General features: G+C 35.7%; 1 protein-coding gene across 6 annotated transcripts in view; it reads right to left on the bottom strand.

The window, feature by feature from the left end:
- ATRNL1 (attractin like 1) overlaps positions 1-21,761 on the bottom strand; it is a 750,424-nt gene that overhangs the window by 712,211 nt on the left and 16,452 nt on the right. For all 6 annotated transcript variants that reach the window (XR_008999031.1, XM_036898417.2, XM_036898415.2 and 3 more), the window contains exons 2-3: positions 6,085-6,168; positions 4,897-5,010 (exon numbers count right to left, since the gene is read on the bottom strand). Coding sequence is in view for 5 of the 6 variants with exons in the window: in XM_036898417.2 (XP_036754312.2) it covers positions 4,897-5,010; positions 6,085-6,168 (198 nt within the window). In the remaining variant the exon portion in view is untranslated. The remainder of the gene's footprint in view (positions 1-4,896; positions 5,011-6,084; positions 6,169-21,761) is intronic.

Below are 21,761 nucleotides of genomic sequence, written 5' to 3'. Positions count from 1 at the left end.
AACAGACTGACATCTGCTATTATGCCACCACATGCCTTTTTTTTCCTTCTCACCTTTTGTCCTGCAATGTCCCATTTCTCCCTTTGGTTCTGCTATCCATCCTTGTCATAATATATAGGGTGGTTTTTTATTTATCTCATATATAAACCTTTGCTTCAAGCCACCTTAGTACTCTACCAAGTAACCTTAAAGCCCTACTTTTTCCCACTGGTTGCAAATTCTGATGAAGCTAGAAGGAACATTCCACACAGCTAAGTGGTTCAGTGACTTTCTAGTTAAAATTGTACACCTCCAATACACTAATCTGCTTTAGGTCATCTAAAGATATATTCTTTTTATATTTCTGTGAAGTTGTGTATACTTACACAAATATATTAACATAGAACTATTCCAAAAGACAGTATTACTCACTCAAGTTCTATGCACAAAAAAGAAAACAAGTAACTTTGTAGGGGAGAAATATAAATGTGCAAAAGCAAGGGTTCTAAGTCAGGAACTGGTACTGCTCCTTTTTAAGCCTACTTTTTCGTGGGCAGGGGCACACATCTTCACTTACACCATAGCACTCTCTCTCAATCTGTGGAAACATGCAATAGGAGCAAGAAAAGAAGCTGCTAACAACAAATTACATCACTCAAAGTAGTTAATTCCTTTAGACACTGTTAAACTTATGTTGAGGCACCACCAGGAACTGAATTCCCTCATTCAAATCATATTTGACAGAACAAAATGAATTATTATACTGAAACTATGTTTTACAGTCTCAAAAGCAAATTAAAAAGTAATCAACTCTTGACGCTTTAATAATTACTACATTTACTAACTCACATTTGTGAAGAAACAATTATTTGAAGAGACTGTCAAAAGAATTCAATTTCTACAATACCAGTCTTAGCTATACATATATATTTTTCATTGTAGTGAGATTATATTGAGATGAGTTACAATGCTAAAAAATAATATTCCCAGGTCTTCATAGTACATACAGTTAATATCTCTCAAACAAATAAAAAGAACACATTTGTTTGCTTGGTTGTTTGTTTTTAAGCATTGTAAAAGACGCTTAAAAACAACAGACCCACTGAAATCAACTAGAAAAATGACAAATTACATAAAAACAAAACATCAGCTTAAAGGTACTAGAGAGCTAAAACGAGGGTGGGTTAGCCTGTAGGCACTGCGGCCATTTCTCCTTAAAGGCATTTGCTGATTTCAAAGTTGCAAGTAAGGTATCAAGGGCTAAGAAACTATGTAATTTTACAGAGCTAGGAAAACAAAACACGGCACCCCGGGCCCTCACTTTGACCTAGGATCCCAAAGACTAGGGGTCAAAGTAAACCAGTGAAACACAGGCCTTCCAGGGAATTACACTGCATCTTGGGTGTGAATCACCTCAATACCTGAAATCAGATTCACTTGACTGTGGATTGCTAATGTCCCCACCCACTCTCTGTGAGAATATAACATCTTTTCAGGCCTCAAGTCATTACTACATATGACTTTACAAACATGATGATCAACACACATTTGTCCAGCACACACAAAAAAAAAACACTTCCCCATTCCAATCCAGCTCCACATTTTTTAAAGTTTTGCCTACTGTTAGAACAAAGCCTGTTTCTTTGGTGTGGTATATAAGAAAGCAATACTACAGTGATTAGGGAAGGGATTGTAAAACCTGAACTAGTATTCTGACTCTGTCACTTGTTAGTTAGGCAACTTTGGGCCACTCACAGAATCTGTCTGTGCCTGAACTCTCCACTTATAAAATGGTAATAATACCTAACTAAAGGGTTGTAGTAAGGATAAATGAGCTAATATATATAAAGTACTCTTGCACACTGCCTGGCATTATAAGGAGCATTCAGTAGACACTAGTGATTAAGGTTTATTAGGTAATCTAGTTATCTATCCCTTCATACTTTCTAGGATCAAGTTACTCATAACTACTTACTAGTATCCCAAATATATTATGCTCTTTAATGTGTCTGTGCCTTTACATATGTTTTTTTCAACAAGAATGTCCTATTTGGCCCCCTTATGTTGCCTATCACTCTTCTACTTGTGATGAAATTCATCAAGAATTAGTTACTGAAATCAGATAGCTCTCTTCTCAGAATCTTATAACTTAACTGTGCTGTGTAAAAAAAAAAGTCTGTTCACATGCCACCACCTGCCTAATTACTGTGTAGTGAGGCAGCCTCCAAACTACTTGGAATTTACTAAGTGACAGGAGTGTCTCTGTTATTCAAGGCAGGCCCTGATAGTTTACGCTAATGAGAAGACTCGTGGTAAGCCCCTAGATAAATAATGAGATGACTCAGGATGGGAACTGGCCATACCAGAAATACCAACCATGGGACTGAAGGGATGTGGTTTTAAGCCATAAGAAATCATTCTGACTTCCAGAGAGGAAAGAGGGGCTAGAGATTGAGCTTAACCTTGTGGCCAATGGTTCAATCAACCACACCAAAACAATGAGACCCCAGTAACAACTCTGCACACCTGCAGCTCTGGTGAGCTTCCTGGATGATGAGACACACTTATGTGCCGGGAGGCTAACACATCCTGGACACATAAATTTTGTTTGAGATCCTCCCTGACCTCACTCTGTGTCGCTTCATTGGGCAGGCCCTGATTTTTATCCTTTATAATAAATGTGTAATTATAACTATAGTGCTTTCCTAAGTTCTGTGAGTAATTTTAGCAAATTATTCAATCTAAGTGGGTAGTGGGCACCCCTAAATTTGTAGCCAGTTGGTCAGAAGCGCAGGTGACCTGGAGGCCCCTGAACTTTCAGCTGGCATTTGAACTAAGGACAGTCTTACGGAGTGCTGGGCACGTGACCTGTGAAACTTGGCCCCACCCCAGGTAGTTGGTATCTGAGGACATTGTAATGACCTGTGTCTTATCCCTTACTACATCCTCCTGGTTTATGATAGTCTCCAGAATTGAGTAGGTTATCAAATGTTTGTTGAATAATAAGTACTTATACAACTGGAATAATTCAAACATTTAGATTGTGGATTCTTAGCAAAGTGAAGTAAAACAGTATAGCCTTTTAGGCAGTATAGCATGGTGAAGACAAGTAATGACTCTATAGCATCTTAATAGGCTGATGGACAGTGACTGCAATGGGGTGCATGGGGGACTTGATAATATGGGTGAATGTAATAACCACAATGTTGCTATGTGACACCTTCATAAGATTGTATATCAATGACACCTTAATAAAAAAAAAACAGTATAGCCTTTTAAGTCAGAATATTGTCAAGTCCAAATCCTGATTCTACCATCCATTAGAAGTAAAACTTAACTTCTCTGAAAATTGAGCCTCAGTTTTATGCACTGTAAAATGGGCCTCATATCACTTCTTCCACAAGATCCTTGTGAGGATAAGCTGACGTTTAAACTGCCTGGCACAGTGATTAGCATCAAGTGGATATTTGATAAACATGACTTTCCATTTCCCTCAGGACAGCTAACAGGAACACTTGCTAATGTAAAGCCACTGGTTCCACCTTCACAGTCCTATACTAAATCCCATCCTGCTAATTATCTTACATGAGTTTCATTTAGCATCAAGAAAGGTTGGTAAGATGTTAATGGATCACCATTAATGGAAAGACATTACAACTATGAGAAAAATTAAGGAAAAGGCACACATCTAAAAGATGGTCAATTAATAGTGTCATAAAAAATAGAGTAATGATAGCAGTGATATCTAAATTGCTAAAAATAAATGTGTGAACCCAAGATTCTACCTAGTTCTTTTAATGAATTATCTTACAATGTAATTATTCACAAGACCTTACTCCATTTTCTATCTATTCTTAGATGAGGGGCTACTCATGGTTACTTTTATATAATTTTCAAACAACTCAAAAATGAAGTTCTAAAAATATTTTGTGTAATAGCAATATCACAGAATAAGTGTCTAGGTTCCCAAGGAGTCACTCTGAAATACTCTTTCAGAAATACAAGTCCTTACATGTTTGTCCAAAAAAATAATGGTTTACATTCCTGGTAAACAGAATATTTGCAACATAAATGGTAAAAAGAAAAAATTAAAAATTTTGAAAGGAATAGTAAGCTTTTACCTATACTTAAATATGAGCAATAACAGAACATATGAGAGATACTGTGTAAATAACAAAAGTAAGGAATGACAAAGTGAGTAACCCTAGTTAAATTGTATACAAAATCTACACTAAATGGTGTTCATAATTTTTCTTTTGTCTAATATCTTTCCTATTCATAAAATATTTTATTATAATTTGTACATATATATATACTGCAAAGATCTTTATAAACTGATACTGAAATGCTATAATTTTAAAATTAAGTTTGACAACCTGACATCTAGCAATAAATATTTTGGAGCAAGAAAAATTTCCAGTTTTTGGAAACTGACAGAAACACGTTCTTTATTAAACCATTACATAAAGCCTAACTTAAGCTTTTTTTTACAGAATTTAAAATTTCATCATTTTACTAAAAAGATAACTATAAAAATATAAATAACTGTCTGTTTATTTCTTTGTCAGCTAGACCCACATTAATCTATACAAACAGGTACCTCTGAAAACACACCCAGGTCACTTTAGAAGAATAAAGTACATACAGCAAGAATAATGGATATTTATTAATAAATCTATATTTCTGATACAATACTTATCTTTGCTGTATCAACCTTTACATTATGATATATATATATTCTAAGTTGACAGTTACAGTATGCAACATATTATTATAACCATCTTTGAAATTCAGCCATCAATATCTCTGCTAAATTTATTTTAAGGTAAAGATCAGCATATATTTAAAATAATAAATTCTAAATAGTTACTTTTCTACAACTGACTATAAGTTCATCAGTTAAACATTATTACTCACCTAAGCACAGCTATTAAAGGTGCATATATTGAATCTCCATCATAAACATACATATGATCCCAGCTACATTCTGTAGCAAAATGATTGAATCTTAATCTTAACACTGCATTTGGACTGAAAAAAAAATTAAAATATTTTTAAATGAATATGTAATATACAAAGTATAGTCTGAAGAAATTTTAGATTGAGTACTTTATTAAAACCTATTTTTGGATAATTTTTCTATAGATCCTTAAGTCACTAGTGAAAAAGACTGATACACAATCATATCTGATTTGTAAAACTGATATGCAACTTCAAAATATATTAACAGGCATATATATGTATCATCATTTTCTAAAAGTTTAGTCAGCAGAAAATATTCTATATCTTTATTAAGGCAGAGGTTACATAATTTATATGCATTACTGAAACCTATGGGTGGGTGCATTTTATTGTTTGCAAATTGTATTGAATCAAGTTGATTTTTAAAGTTCACACTCAAGAAGCAACTATCCTGATTTCTGCACAACTCTAGAGACCCTAACTAGGTCTTCAAATTTTAATGAAAAGGTCTCAGTAAGATATACCACTAACAAATAAACAAAATAAGAGCATAGGTGTACAGAGAATTAATACACCTAAAGTTCTAAAAATCATTTAAAATAACAACTTTCCAAAATCATAAAATGATCCAAAAATAATTCATATCAATTCATGTATGATCCATTAACAATGTTTAAAGAGATAAATTCAGTCTCAAGCTCTAATTACTGAAAATACCTCTGAAAGGATAATTAACTCTCTCTTCTACAAAATGTTCTTTTTTTAGCACCCTTAGAATACTATGAAACAATGGCATAATTCATCACGGATTATTTTTATACCTTCTATAAAGTCTTCAAATTCCATAACAAGACGTTCAAAACAAGCCAATAATGCCTACTTGTTTAAAGCCACACTGAGAAGTGAAATGTATGTAGAATTAAGCTATTATCACAAGTGAGGGTACTGTAATTTATATTAACATATCTAAACATTGTAAAACCCATAAAAAATATATTTTCCAATAACACTTGAGTAATTATTACCCAATAATAACTAAACCATGTAACTATAAAGTTATTATTCTTCAATACTTTAACACTGATAGAATCCCTTTCTTTACCATTTCAGAATAAAATAATTTAACCCAAACTGTATACTTACTAGCCTTCAATTAGCCATGTACATTTAGTTTTATACTTGTAATTAATTGGACCATCTGTTAAATATCCAGAAGGTTCTGTCAACCTAAAAAACAAAATCATGAAAGCAATTACCTTAAAGTAAGTTTAAGACATATAGTAGTATTAAAAAATTTAAAAGACATTAAACCAAAGGAATGGGATGTAGCAATTTCCAGAAAGGAGAACTTATTTACTACTTAGGAAAATTTTCAAATTGCCATATATCTCTCTACATCTCAAAAGAAATTTCTGTTGGACTTCTTTAAACCTTGATATATTATGACTGCTTCATTTTACATAGTGGAAAAGCACACAAAAATATTGAACATTGTATTGATGTGTTTCATACTGATGCAAAATAGGTTAAATTTCCTCTACAAAAAAATTATATGGGGGCAAAAGGAGGAGGATCAAATGCACCGTGAAAGATGCAGATCTATGGAATAGAGGAACATTACATGCACCTACCACTTTTGGAATTACAGTGTTAGACATATTGGTCTTTCATGCACCAGGGCTGCTAAGGTAGCTGTCACCAGATTTTATTAAGATCAGCCTGTTTTCTTTTATAATTTTCTTTCATCTGCTTTATACCTAGTCTGAGAACTCAATCAAATTTAAAAATAGGGCAAATCAAAGGTATTACATTTATCTTCTATTTTAAACCCAAACTTTATATTTTTAGGACTTAAAAATACTTAAAACAAGATCCCAGTTCTACTTCATTTTCTTCTCTTTAGCTTCAGCCCAGTCATTTTATTAATAAATGACCATAATTTAAATAATTAAAATATCTTCCCATTTAGCCTTTATATATTTACAAAAACACAGATGCACACAACATACACATTAGGGGTTGTCAGTCTTTATATGTTCACATATTATATTATATACAGATATCAGGGTCATTACCTAGTTTTAGATAAAATTAAATTTTCTTTATTGTATGGAGTCTAAAAAACATTAGGAAAAAAGTTTCATTCACCCAAATCAGGGATGACAGAAAGATGAGTAAACAAGAATGTTATTTGTAAGTCTTTCATAATCCCTGCAAATTACTATGGGTAATAAAGGGGTTGATTCATGTTTGGAAAAGTTTTTGAAGAACAACAAACTCCAGTGTTCTCCAAATGTAATAGAAAATTGAGCATTTTCTACATGTCAGGAACTACTACAAGCGCACAATGTGTTACCTCATTAAAAAATCTCAAAAACCCTATGAGATCATAATTATTAATCCCAGATTACAGATAAGAAAACCAAAGCAGTTTAAATAACAGGTTAAACAATTGGTCCTGATTTTTGACTTCCAAAAATACCAAACTAGATAATTCAGACAAACTCTCTACTGAAGATAAATTAAAAAGCTAAGGAACAAATTGTATTCTTTAAAGCATCTTATAAGTAACAAGACAGTTAAGATCTACCAAGCCAAGGTCCAAAAGTTGCAAATTCTTTAAGAGAAGCCAGGCATTCAGAACTGCTTTTGCTCTGGAGAGGTTTGTTTATTTAGAAGAAACTGCCGAAAGGCTAAGAATTTAGAAGACTTTTGGCAGCTTCAAGGAGGGAGGGGAACAAAAGTTAGAAGTAATGGCCCACAAAATGTAGGGGCTCAAATAAACAACATGGCACTTTGAATTGGGACCAGACTTGCTATTTATAGTAGTAAAAGTAAAGCAGCCCTCACAAGGGCTGCAACTTAGTTGTGTGTTATCTGAGTGGCAGAAAACCCCAACTTACAATTGGCTTAAGGTGATACTAGAATGGCTTGTAAGCCAGGGCTCCTAACAGGAGATAAAAAAATACTCTCTAAATAAAGATAACATAATTCAAGGCAGAAAGTTGCCACACCCTCTGCACACCAGCAACTGGGGTTCCCACACAAGAAATTGAGCCCTGGGCATTAGGGGGCACCCCCTACAAAAATCCATTATCCCATAAGAAACACTAGAAAAAAAAAAAATGAAGAGGCAGAGGAATGTGGTCCAAAAAAAAAACACCAGAAAGAGGGCTTAGTGAAACTGAAATCCCCAATCTTCTCAATAAAGATTTCAAAATAACAAGTTATAAACATGCTCATGGGTTTCCAGGAAAGTATTCAAGATCTCAGGGTGGACTTCAACAGATAGAAATATACTCAAAAAAAGCATCTTAGAGTTGAAGAATACAGTATCTTAAATGAAATATACAATGGAGGGATTTAAAAGCATATTAGATGATGTAGAGGACATGGTAAATGAAATAGAAATTAGAGAAAAGAAAAACAAAGAAGTTGAGGAACAGAGAGAAAAAAGGATATATAGGAATGAAAAAATAATCAGAGAGCTGTATGACGAATCCAAACAAAACAATATTTGCATTATAGGGGTAACAGAAGAAGAAGAGAGAGAAAAAGGGATAGAAAGTCTTCTTGAGGAAATAACTGTGAAAACTTCCCCAGTCTTAGGAAGTCCTCAGGTCATTCCTCAGGTCATGGAGGAATAAAGATCACCCAACAAAAGGAACCCTAGGAAGATAACACCAAAACATAAAATAATTAAAATGGCAAAGATCAAGGACAAGGAGTGAGCACTGAAAGCAGCCAGAGGGAGAAAAAAGATCACGAATAAAGGGAAGCCCATCAGGCTATCACCAGATTTCTCAGCAGAAACCTTACAGGCCAGAAGGGAGTGGCAAGATACATTTAATGTACTGAAACACAAGGGCCTCCAACCAAGAATACTCTGCCCAGCAACATTATCATTTAAATTGGAAGCAGGGATTAAACAATTTCCAGATAAGCAAAGTTGAGGGAACTCATCAACATTAAACCATTCCTACAGGATCTCTTAAAGGGACTGCTCTAGATGGAAATGCTCCTAAGGCTAAATAGCTGTCACCAGACATCGTAAACCAACAATAAAGCCAGTAGACCAATTAATTACTCATTAAATTAAGTAAATATGAAATTAAATCAACTACTCAAATAGTTAGTCAAGGGATAACTAACTACAGGAGGAGGAAAAAGAAGAAGGGGAGAAAAAAAAAGAAAAGAACCTTTAGACTGTGTTTGAAATAGAGTAATAAGTGACTTAAGATAGACTGTCAGATAGAAAGGAAGCTATATTTGAACTTTTGGTAACCACATATCTAAAGTCTACAATGGCAATAAGTACATATCTATCGATAATCACCCTAAATGTAAACAGACCGAGTGCACCAATCAAAACACATAGAGTTACAGAGTGGATAAAAAAAATAAGACTCATCTATATGCCATCTACAGGAGATTCATTTCAAACCCAAAGACATACACAGACTAAAAGTGAAGGGATGGAAAAACATATTTCATGCAAAAACTAGGAAGAAAAAAGCAAGAGTTGCAGTATTTATATCAGACAAAATAGACTTCAAAACAAAGAAAGTAACAAGAGACAAAGAAGGACATCACATAATGATAAAGGGGTCAGTCCAACAAGAGGATATAACCATTATAAATATCTATGCACCTAACATAGGAACACTTAAATATGTGAAACAAATAATAACAGAATTAGAGGGGGAAACAGAATGCAGCACATTCATTTTAGGAGACTTCAAAACACCACTCACACCAAAAGACAGATCACCCAGACAGGAAATAAGTAAGAACACAGAGGCACTGAACAACACATTAGAACAAATGGACCTAACAGACATCTACAGAAAACTCCACCCAAAAGCAGCAGGATATACATTCCTTTCAAGGGCACATGGAATGTTTTCCAGGATAGATCATATACTAGACCATAAAAAGAACCTAATAAATTCAAAAAGATTGAAATTGTGACAACCAGCTTCGCAGACCACAAAGGTATGAAACTAGAAATAAATTATGCAAAGAAAACAAAAAGCCTGCAAACACATGGAGGCTTAACAACATGCTCCTAAATAATCAATGGACTAATGACCAAATAAAAACAGAGATCAAGCAATATATACAGAAAAATGAAAACAACTGAACAGCCCAAAACCTGTGGAATGCAGTGAAGACAGTTAAAAGAGGAAAGTTTATAGAAATACAGGGTCACCTCAGGAAACAAGAACAATTCCCAAATGAACAGTCTAAACTCACAATTAGTGAAAGTAGAAAAAAAGAACAAGTAAGGTCCAAAGTCAGTAGAAGGAGGGACATAACAAAGATCAGACCAGAAATAAACAAAATTGAGAATAATAAAACAATAGAAAGAATCAATGAAACCAAGAGCTGATTCTTTGAGAAAATAAACAAAATAGCCAGACTTATCAAGAAAAAAAGAAGAGTCTACACACATAAACAGAATCAGAAATGAAAAAGAAAAAAATCACAATGGATACCATGGAAATACAAAGAATTATTAGAGAATACTACAAAAAATTATATGCCAACAAATTGGACAACCTAGAAGAAATGGACAACTTTCTAGAAAAATACAATCTTCCAAGACTAACTCAGGAAGAAACAGAAAATCTGAACAGACCAATTACCAGCAACAAAATTGAACTGGTAATCAAAAAACTACCTAAGAACAAAATTCCTGGACCAGATGGCTTCACTACTGAATTTTATCAAACATTTAGTGAAGATCTAATACCTATCCTCCTTAAAGTTTTCCAAAGAGTAGAAGAAGAGGGAATACTTCCAAACTATGAGGCCAGCATCACTCTAATACCAAAACCAGGCAAAGACACTACAAAAGAAAATTACAGACCAATATCCCTGATGAACATAGATGCAAAAATACTCAACAAAATATCAGCAAACCAAATTCAAAAATACATCAAAGAGAACATCCATCAGGACCAAGTGGGACTTATTCCAGGGATACAAAGATGGTACAACATTTGAAATTCAATCAATATTGTATACCACATGAACAAAAAGGACAAAAATCACATAATTATCTCAATAGTCACTGAAAAAGCATTTGACAAAATTCAACATCCATTCTTGATAAAAAGTCAACAAAATGGTAAAAAGGGTACATACCTCAATATAATAAAGGCCATATATGACAAACCCACAGCCAATATCATAATTAACAGTGAAAAGCTGAAAGCTTTTCCTTTAAGATTACAAACAGGACAGGGATGCTCACTCTCACGACTTTTATTCAACATGGTTCTGGAAGTCCTAGCCACAGCAATCTGACAACTAAAGAAATAAAAGGCATCCAAATTGGTGAGGAAGAAGTTAAACTGTCACTGTTTGCAGACAACATGATATTGTACATAGAAAACCATAAAGACTCCACCAGAAACCTATCAGAACTAATAACTAAATTCAGCAAAGTTGCAGGATACAAAATTAATACACAGAAATCTGTTGTATTTCTATATATTAACAATGAACTAGCAGAAAGAGAAATCAGGAAAACAACTCTATTTACAATTGCATCAAAAAGAATAAAATACCTAGAAATAAACCTAACCAAGGAGGTGAAAGACCCATACCCTGAAAACTATAAGACACTCATGAGAGAAATTAAAGAAAATACCAATAAATTAAAGAAATACATCCCATGCTCATGGATAGGAAGAAGTAATATTGTCAAAATGGCCATCCTGCCTAAAGCAATCTACATATTCAATGCAATCCCTATCAAAATACCAACAGCATTCTTTAACAAACTAGAACAAATAGTTCTAAAATTCATATGCAACCACAAAAGACCCCCAAATAGCCAAAGCAATCCTGAGAAAGAAGAACAAAGCTGGGGGGGATTGCACTCCCCAACTTCAAGCTCACTACAAAGCCACAGTAATCAAAACAATTTGGTACTGGCACAAGAACCGACCCATAGACCAATGGAACAGAATAGAGAGCCCAGATATAAACCCACACATACATGGTCAAGTAATATATGATAAAGGAGCCATGGTTATACAACAGAGAAACTACAGCCTCTTCAACAACTATTGTTGGCAAAACTGGACAGCTACATGTAGATAATGAAACTGGATTATTGTCTAACTCCATACACAAAAGTAAACTCGAAATGGATCAAAGATCTGAATGTAAGTCATGAAACCATAAAACTCTTACAAGAAGACAGGCAAAAATCTCTTGAATATAAACATGAGCAACTTTTTCCTGAACTCATCTCCTCAGGCAAGGGAAACAAATGCAAGAATGAAAAAATGGGACATCAAACTAAAAAGCTTCAGTACAACAAAGGACAGCATCAGTAGAACAAAAAGTTATCCTACAGTTTGGGAGAATATATTCATAAATGAGAAGGGGTTAACATCCAAAATATATAAAGAACTCACATGCCTAGACACCCAAAAATCAAATAACCCAATTTAAAAATGGGCAGAGAATCTGAACAGACACTTCTCCAAAGATATTCAGATGGCCAACGGCATGTGAAAAGATGCTCCACATCACTAATTATCAGGAAAATGTAAATTAAAACCACAATGAGATATCACCTCACATCAGTTAGGATGGTCAATATCCAAAAGACAAGAAACAACAAATGCTGGCAAGGATGCAGAGAATGGGGAACCCTCCCACACTGTTGGTAGGAATGTAAATTGGTTCAACCATTGTGGAAAGCAATATGGAGGTCCCTCAAAAAATTAAAAATAGAAATACCATTTGACCTAGTAATTCCACTCCTAGGAATTTACCTGAAGAAAACACAATCCCTGACTCAAAAAGACATATGCACTACTATGTTTATCACTGCACTATTTATAATAGCCAAGATATGGAAGCAACCTAAGTGTCCATCAATAGATGAATGGATAAAGAAGATGTGGAATATACACATAATGGAATATTATTCAGTTGTAAGAAGAAAACAAATTCTACCATTTGCAACAACATGGATGGATCTAGAGGGTATTATGCTCAGTGAAATAAGTGAGGCAGAGAAAGACAAATACCAAATGACTTCACTCATTTGTGGAGTACAAAATCAAAGCAAAACTGAAGGAACAAAACAGCAGCAGACTCACAGACACCAAGAAGGGACTAGTGGTTACAAAAGGGGAGGTGTTTGGCAGGGTGGATGGGGAGGGAGAAGGGATTAAGGGGCAGTATAATTCACAGTCATAATATAGGTAGGTCACAAGGAAGGCAGTACAGCATGAAGAGGACAAGTAATGACTCTATAGCATATTACTACACTGGTAGTGACTGCAATGGGGAGGGAGAGGGTAAGAACTTGATAACATGGGTAAATGTTGAAACCACAGCGTTGTTTATGTGAAATATCATAAGATTATATATATCAGTGATACTTTAATAAAAAAAAAAGTCAAGGAGAAAAACAAAATCCAAACTACAGCAGGATGATTGAGGATTCAACCTACTGGATTCGGGTCACTCTGCCCAGTAAAACTCCAATGAGCTGAGACCTGGCTGAGGGCATGGGAACTAGGGAACAAAACCATGGATATCAGTCATGGCCTTGTGCCATTATGGAAACAAGATCATAACAGCTTCATATAGTTTGTATTCGCTTGTTATACATGTAACTTCTCTCTCTACATTTTTGTTTTATATACCAGTTGCTTTAACTTTACAATTTAGACTTTAAATAATGGAATATTCACTGACCATGACTGAATATGAAGAGTAATTAGCACAACCCATGACAGATATAGTGACTCTTGGAACCTTGCATTTCCTCATTTTGGACAGAGGGTATCCACTTGGAAGAAATGTATCTTAGGTAAAAATAGTGCTGTTGGGGAGTACACATATGTTTAGAAGGAAGCACACAGACGCTGAATCAAAGGACAGATGGTGCCAGTTAGCCATCGTGCTCATCTCAAAATTCATACTATTGCTTACTCTGTGAAAATGGATCTGGGTCCTGTGCCAGCAAAGTTTGTCAGTGGAGCACAACGGATAAACTGCAAGAGAAACAGTTTCTGCTTCCTGGTTCTGTACCTACACAAGCTCCTGAAGTTTGTTGGCTTCTCCAGAACTAGGCTCCTACAGTACATGATGGCCAGAAGCACCCAGCCACCAGCTTCCCCCAGGACTCCCCCTCAGGCAGTTGTGAAGCAGAGTGCCTCTGCCTCCAGTAAGATACTGTCCCATGAACAGCTCCCAGCAAGTTCCAAAGGGAAGAGGTCAAGTATGTTCCACCACTGCAGCATTACTGCAATTATTCTGCCATTTAGTAAGCCACAGCCATGCCTTCCCAGCAAGGTCTGGATCTCAGGCCTGGAGGTGGGGGCTCTTACTTAAGTGCTCTCTCTCATCCATGAGGGTAATAATGGCCACTTCTTATGTCTACTATTTCTATATTCTATATTCTTCAGAATCCCTTTCTTACTAGCCAATTTTTCACTATTGAGAAATTGGCTCATTAACTCATTACCAATTCCTGTTACAGTCAATAATTCTTTACACTTACCTTTTCCTATTAAAATTACTGTGTGATTATCTTTCCTGATTGAATACACTAACAATAATCAAGGATATGCAAAATAAAATCACAATAACATACCACTCTGCACCCAACAGCATGGCTAAAATTAAAAAGATTGGTAATACCAAATATTGGCAAAGATGTGGAGAAAAAGAATTCTTATAGGAATAAACCAGGCCAATGATTTTAGAAAGTAATTCAGTATTATCTTGCATAGTTGAAAACAGACATATCTTACGTAGTGGCCAACAGTGTCAGTGCTACATACACCGATATCCTCTCAGACCCCTTTCACCATTTCCATACATTCCAGCCTGACTTCCTCAGGCCAGCACCTGTATTTCTTTTGAAGACAGGTTCCTTTGGCTGCTGGAACCCACTCTTGCTGTGCATGCAGTGAGCTGAATGTGCCTGTGAATCAACATCCTCCCAGGGGCAGCCCTTAGCTAATGAATGATTTGGTTGAAAGAGTGTAAATACTCTCAAACTTCCTCACCTCTTTGCTGGGATAATACTGAGGGTGCATTTTTCCCCTAGCACTTCCCGTGGGATTAAGCTCCAGTCACCCACTGAGGTAGCTGACTTGATAACTACCTCTTACTGGCTCCACCTCTTCCCTGTATCACTCCCACCAAAGTCCCCACATCTCCCAAATACACTACATGTGCTCAATTCTTGTCTTAGGATCTGCTTCATGGTGGAGAAGGGGAAGGTGACCCAACAGCACCAGGAAGCAGATCTTCAGGATGGGATCCTGGAGTTGGATCACTCATTGGCCAGATGGTAGACAAGAGTGGTAATAACCCATGGCATGCTATAGCATCACAATGTAAGATTTTCACTTGGGAATTGAGATGGGGTATCATTAGAAGGTGATGCACTGACTAATGCAATATCTCTATCACTGGCTCATGCAGTATCTCTAATATTTGAGAAAAACAGTAGCAAGGGTAATTATAGACAATGGAATGAGCTGATTGTTGTTAAAACCATTGGTATCCTGAGGAAAGAAAACTGCAGCAGAGTGCCTTTAGTCAGATACCCCCCTTGAACAGCTTTCTGCAACATACTCTCTAAGACTCAATTTGCCAACTACCAATTTTACATACAATGTAAAAGCTAGGGAACTCTTTAACATTTAAAAAACTCTATTCTTAAAGCCTGAGGATAGGTCAAGTTGTAAAACAGGTCCAGGACCAGACTGAGAAGAGCAGAATTAAACACCCAGAATTACTCACAAAGGAAATTCATAGCCCTGGCAAGAAAGACTTCAGTGCTAAAGACAGTGCCCCTAATAGGAAGTGAAATCCTGATACGTAGGAAGGTGCCATCTGGGTAGATGCACTTGAGAACCTTGAACCCCCAGATTTTTTTAACACTTTGGGCCTGCAAAAGTCTTTCAGAAACAGAGATGACAGTGCGAAAATAAATTTCCACCCTCTTGAAATGACTACTTGTTCTTAAGCCATAATAAGTAGCAGCAGAATTGAAGTAAATCAATTTAATCTATCAGTGACAACTGGGTACAACAACCGTGTGCCCAAAAGCCATTAGTGGCAGCGCCATATACTGTGGCCACACAAAAAGGACAAATTAAAAATCCCCAAATACTTGGAAATTATGCAACAGACGTAAGTCATATAGACAATTAGAAAATTTATTGAATATTAAAACCATAACATGTCAAAATCTATGAGATCAAGTTAAGCCAGTGTTTATAGAGAAATTTATACATCTAAATGTGTACAGTAGGAAGTTGAAAATCAACTGCCCAAGTTTACAGCTCAAGAAGCTAAAAGAACTGCAAATTAAACCCAAAAAAGAAGTATAAAAAGGGAATAACAGAAATCTCTGAAATAGAAGATACAATAAAGAAACATAACACAACTAAAGTTAGCCTTATGAGGACTAATAAAATAACTCCCTAGCAAAACTGATCAAGAAAGAGAAGAAAAATATTATCATTGCCAAAAACGAAATGAGGGACATCACTACTGATGCTTCAGAAAGAATGACATTAAGAACAACTTATCAATAAATTTGACATTTTAGATGAAATGGACTAAATATATGGAAAAATATAATTTGACAATACCAACACTAGAGAATTAAAAATATTCCTCAGACTAATATTCTAAACAAAATTTTATCAAATTTAACCTAGCAGCATATAAAAAGAATAACACACAATATTCCTGCAGAGGTATGTATGGAGACTTGGAGTCTCATGAAATAGCAATGGTAAATTGGGGGAATTCAGTGAAATCAATGGGGAATGTCTAATGATGAGAATATATAGGATAATCCAGATGGCAGTGGTTGTAAAAACACAGAAGATGTATTCAACAGTTATTCGGATTTGTTCAAGGAGGGAACCCATAAAATTAACTGTACTAATCCCTTGAGCAACTACAATTTGCCTAATATTTTTGCACTTAATTCACAAATCATTTGCTGATACAGACTATGATGCTGGCTGTGGGCCTGCCACATGTGGGCTTTACTATGTTGAGGTATGTTCCCTCTATACCCACTTTGTTGAATAGTTTTTATCATGAATGGATGTTGAATTTTGTTAAATGCTTTTTCTGCATCTATTCAGATGATCATGTGTTTTTTATCATTCATTTGTTAATGTGGTGTATCACATGGATTTGTGGATAGTGAACTATCCTTGCAGCCCTAGAATAAGACCACTTGGCCATGGTGAATGATTCTTTAAATGTATTTTTTAATTCCATTTGCTAAAATTTTGTGGAGGATTTTTGCATCTATGTTCATCAGAGATACTGATCTGTAATTTTCTTTTTAAGTAATGTCTTTATCTAGTTTTGGTATCATGGTAATGCTGGTCTTGTAGAATGAATTTGGAAGCATTCCTTCCTCTTTTTTTTTTGGAATAGTTTGAGATGGCTTCATATCAATTCTTCTTTAAATGTTTGGTAGAATTCACCTGTGAAGGCATCTGTTCCGGTATTTTGCTTGTTGGTAATTTTTGCTTACCAATTCAATTTTGTTACTAGTAATTGGTGTGTTCAGATCTTCTTTTTTTATTCTTGCTTCAATCTTGAAAGATTGTGTTTCTAGGAACGTACCCATTTCTTCTACATCATCGTTTGTTGCATATAATTTTTCATAGAATTCTCTTATAATCCTTTATATTTGTGTGGTGGTTGTCTGTAACTTCCTCATGTTTCATTTCTTTTTAGTTGAGTCTTTTCTTGATGAGTCTGGCTAAATAAAGGTTTATCAATTTTGTTTCTTTTCCAAAGAACCAGTTATTAGTTTCATTGATCTTTTCTCTTATTTTTCTAGTCTCTATTTCTTCTCTGCATTATTCCTTTCCTTCTACCATCTTTGGGCTTGATTTGTTCTTTTTCTAGTTAAGTGTAAGTTTACATTGTTTTAAATTTTTCTTTTTTCTTGAGATATAAAGAAACAAGAACTTGCCTTCTTCTATAGAACTTCTATAAACTTCCCTTTTAGAACTGGTTTTGCTACATCTTAAATATTTTGAACTGTTGTATTTTTATTTTCATTTGCCTTCAAGTATTTTTCTCATTTCCTCTTTGCTGACCCACTGGTTGTTTAGTAGCATGTTGTTCACCATCCACATTTGTGTTTTTTCCAGGTTTTCTTTTTGTAATTGTTTATAGTTTCATACTATTGTGGTTGGAAAAATACTTGTGATTTCAATCTTCTTAATGAGACTTGTTTTGTGGCCTAACATATATATATATATATATATATATATATATGTCCATCTGGTCTTTTGTGTCATTCAAAGCCACTATTGCCTTATTAACTTCCATCTGGATGATCTGTGATCTACCCATTTATGTAAGTGAGGTGTTAAATTCCCCTACTATTACTGTGTTATTGTCAATTTCTCCCTTTATGTCTGTTAATATTCGCTTTATGTATTTAGATGCTGCTGTGTTGGGTACATAGATATTATATCCTCTTAGATTGAGACCTTTATCATTATGTAATGCTCTTCTTTGTTTCTTGTTACAATCTTTGTTTTAAAGTTTGTTTTGCCTGATATAAAGACTGCTACCCAGCTCTTTTTTCACTTCCATTTGCATGACATCTTTTTCCATCTCTTCACTTCAGTCTGTATGTGTCTTTATGTCTGAAATGAGTCTCTTGTAGGCAGCATATAGATGGGTCTTATGCTTTTCTTTTTATCCATTCAATTATCACATGTCTTTTGCCTGAAAAACTCAGACCATTTACACTTAAGAGTAATTACTGATAGGTATATATTTATTGCCATTTTGTTAATTGTTTTCTGGTTGTTTATAAAGTTTATCCCTGTTCCCCTCTTCTTCTCTTGCTCTCTACCCTTATGGTTGATTAATTTTTTTAATGTTAGGCTTGGATTTCTCTTTATTTTTTCTGTATCTATTACAGGCTTTCGGTTCACGGTTACCATAAGGTTCATATACAACATCTTAAGTACACAGCAGTCAATATTAAGTTGATAGTCATGTAAGCTTAAACACATTATAAAAGCACTACATTTTTACTCCCCATCTTCCATGTTCTAAGTATATGATGTCATATTTTACATCTTTTTATTTCATGAATCCCTTAACTATTTTTTAGATATAATTTATTCTGCTTTTGTCTTTCAACTTTCATATTAGCAGAAGTGATTGGTGCTTTACTAAATATTTGGTTTTATTAATGCAATTTTTTTCCTTTCATAATTTTCTTACATCTAGTTATGGTCTCTCCCACCTAAAGAACTCCCTTTAACACTTTTTGCAAGGCTGATTTAGTGGTGGTGAATTCCTTTAGTTTTTGTTCGTCCAGAAAACTATCTCACCTTCAATTCTGAATGATAACCTTGCTGGACATAATATTCCTCACTGTAGGTTTTCTTTTCAATACTTTGAATTTATCTTGCCACCCATTCTGGCCTGTAAAGTTTCTGTTGAAAAACCTGTTGATTTATGGGGTTTCCCTTATACACAACTATTTTTCTCTTGAAGATTTTAAGATTTCTCTCTTTATCTTTAATCTTTGAATTGGTAATCAAAAAACTACCTAAGAACAAAATTCCTGGACCAGATGGCTTCACCACTGAATTTTATCAAACATTTAGTAAAGACCTAATACCCATCCTCCTTAAAGTTTTCCAAAGCATAGAAGAGGGAATACTTCCAAACTCATTCTATGAGGACAGCATCACTCTAATACCAAAACTAGGCAAAGACACAACAAAAATAGAAAATTACAGACCAATATCCCTAATGAACATAGACGCAAAAATACTCCACAAAATATTAGCAAATCGAATTCAAAAACACATCAAAAAGATCATCCATAATGATCAAGTAGGATTTATTCCAGGGATGCAAGGATGGTACAACAATCGAAAATCCATCGATATCATCCACCACATCAACAAAAAGAAGGACAAAAATGACATGATCATCTCCATAGATGCTGAAAAAGCACTTGACAAAATTCAACATCCATTCATGATAAAAACTCTCAACAAAATGGGTATAAAGGGCAAGTACCTCAACATAATAAAGGCCATTTATGACAAACCCACAGCCAACATTATACTTAACAGCAAGAAGCTGAAAGCTTTTCCTCTAAGATTGGGAATAAGACAAGGATGCCACTCTCCCCACTTCTATTCAACATAATACTGGAGGTCCCAGCCATAGCAATCAGACAACACAAACACCTAAAAGGCATCCAGATTGGCAAGGAAGAAATTAAAAACTGTCCCTGTTTGCAGATGACATGATATTGTACATAAAAAACCCTAAAGAATCCACTTCAAAACTACTAGATCTAGAGGGGCGGAGCCAAGATGGCGGCATGAGTAGGACAGTGGGAATCTCCTCCCAAAAACATATATTTTTGAAAATACAACAAATACAACTATCCCTAAAAGAGAGACCAGAAGACACAGGACGACAGCCAGACCACATCCACACCTGCGAGAACCCAGTGCCTTGTAAAGGGGGTAAGATACAAGCCGCGGCCCGGCGGGACCCAAGCACCCCTCCCCCCAGCTCCCGGTGGGAGGAAAGGAGTCAGAGCAGGAGGGACAGAGAGCCCAGGACTGCTAAACACCCAGCCCCAGCCATCCGGACCAGAGCGCAGACACACAGTGTGTGCATGGGGTGCTGGAAACTAGGGAAACAGGACAGTAAGACCTGTGAGTGGGTCCCGCAGCCGGCGCCCCTGGGACAAAGAAAAGTGAGTGCTTTTTGAAAGTCTTAAAGGGACAGGGACCCCACAGCTGGACAGAAGCATGCTGGGTCACAGCCCAGCAGCTGGAAATCCCAGGGAACTCCGGGCACACTAACCCCCTGGGCAACAGCTCTGAGACCCCTCACAGCGGTAAACAGCCAAACAGACCCCCATCCAATACCCCTCCGGGGCCCCGCCATAGCAGAGCAGCAGCCTGAGGATGGCCACGCCCACAGCAAGGGAGCTTCCTCCATACCGGCCGGGCAAGATACAGAGACCCAGTCTATATGCAATTGCCCAACACAAGCCACTAGGGGTCGCAGTTGTCCCAGTTAAAAAAAAAACTACTAGATCTAATATCTGAATTCAGCAAAGTTGTGGGATACAAAATACACAGAAATCTGCTGTATTCCTATACACTTAACAATGAACTAGCAGAAAGAGAAATCAGGAAAACAATTCCATTCACAGTTGCATCAAAAAGAATAAAATACCTAGGAATAAACCTGACCAAGGAAGTGAAAGACCTATACTCTAAAAACTACAAGACACTCATGAGAGAAATTGAAGAAGATACCAATAAATGGAAATACATCCCATGCTCATGGATAGGAAGAATTAATATTGTCAAAATGGCCATCCTGCCTAAAGCAATCTACAGATTCAATGCAATCCCTATCAAAATATCCACAGCATTCCTCAATGAACTAGAGAAAATCATTCTAAAATTCATATGGAACGACAAAAGACCCCACATAGCCAAAGCAATCCTGAGAAGGAAGAATAAAGTGGGGGGATTATGCTCCCAACTTCAAGCTCTACTACAAAGCCACAGTAATCAAGACAATTTGGTACTGGCACGAGAACAGAACCATAGACCAATGGAACAGACTAGAGAGCCCTGAGATAAACCCAACCATATATGGTCAGTTAATATACGATAAAGAAGCCATGGATATACAGTGGGGAAATGACAGCCTCTTAAACAACTGGTGTTAGCAAAACTGGACAGCTACATGCAAGAGAATGAAACTGGATTATTGTT

The sequence above is a fragment of the Manis pentadactyla genome, chromosome 8, assembly GCF_030020395.1.
Source record: "Manis pentadactyla isolate mManPen7 chromosome 8, mManPen7.hap1, whole genome shotgun sequence".
Taxonomy (NCBI): Eukaryota; Metazoa; Chordata; class Mammalia; order Pholidota; family Manidae; genus Manis; species Manis pentadactyla.
The sequence above is the reverse complement of the archived record's forward strand: the minus strand, read 5'-3'. Positions and strand labels throughout refer to the sequence as shown.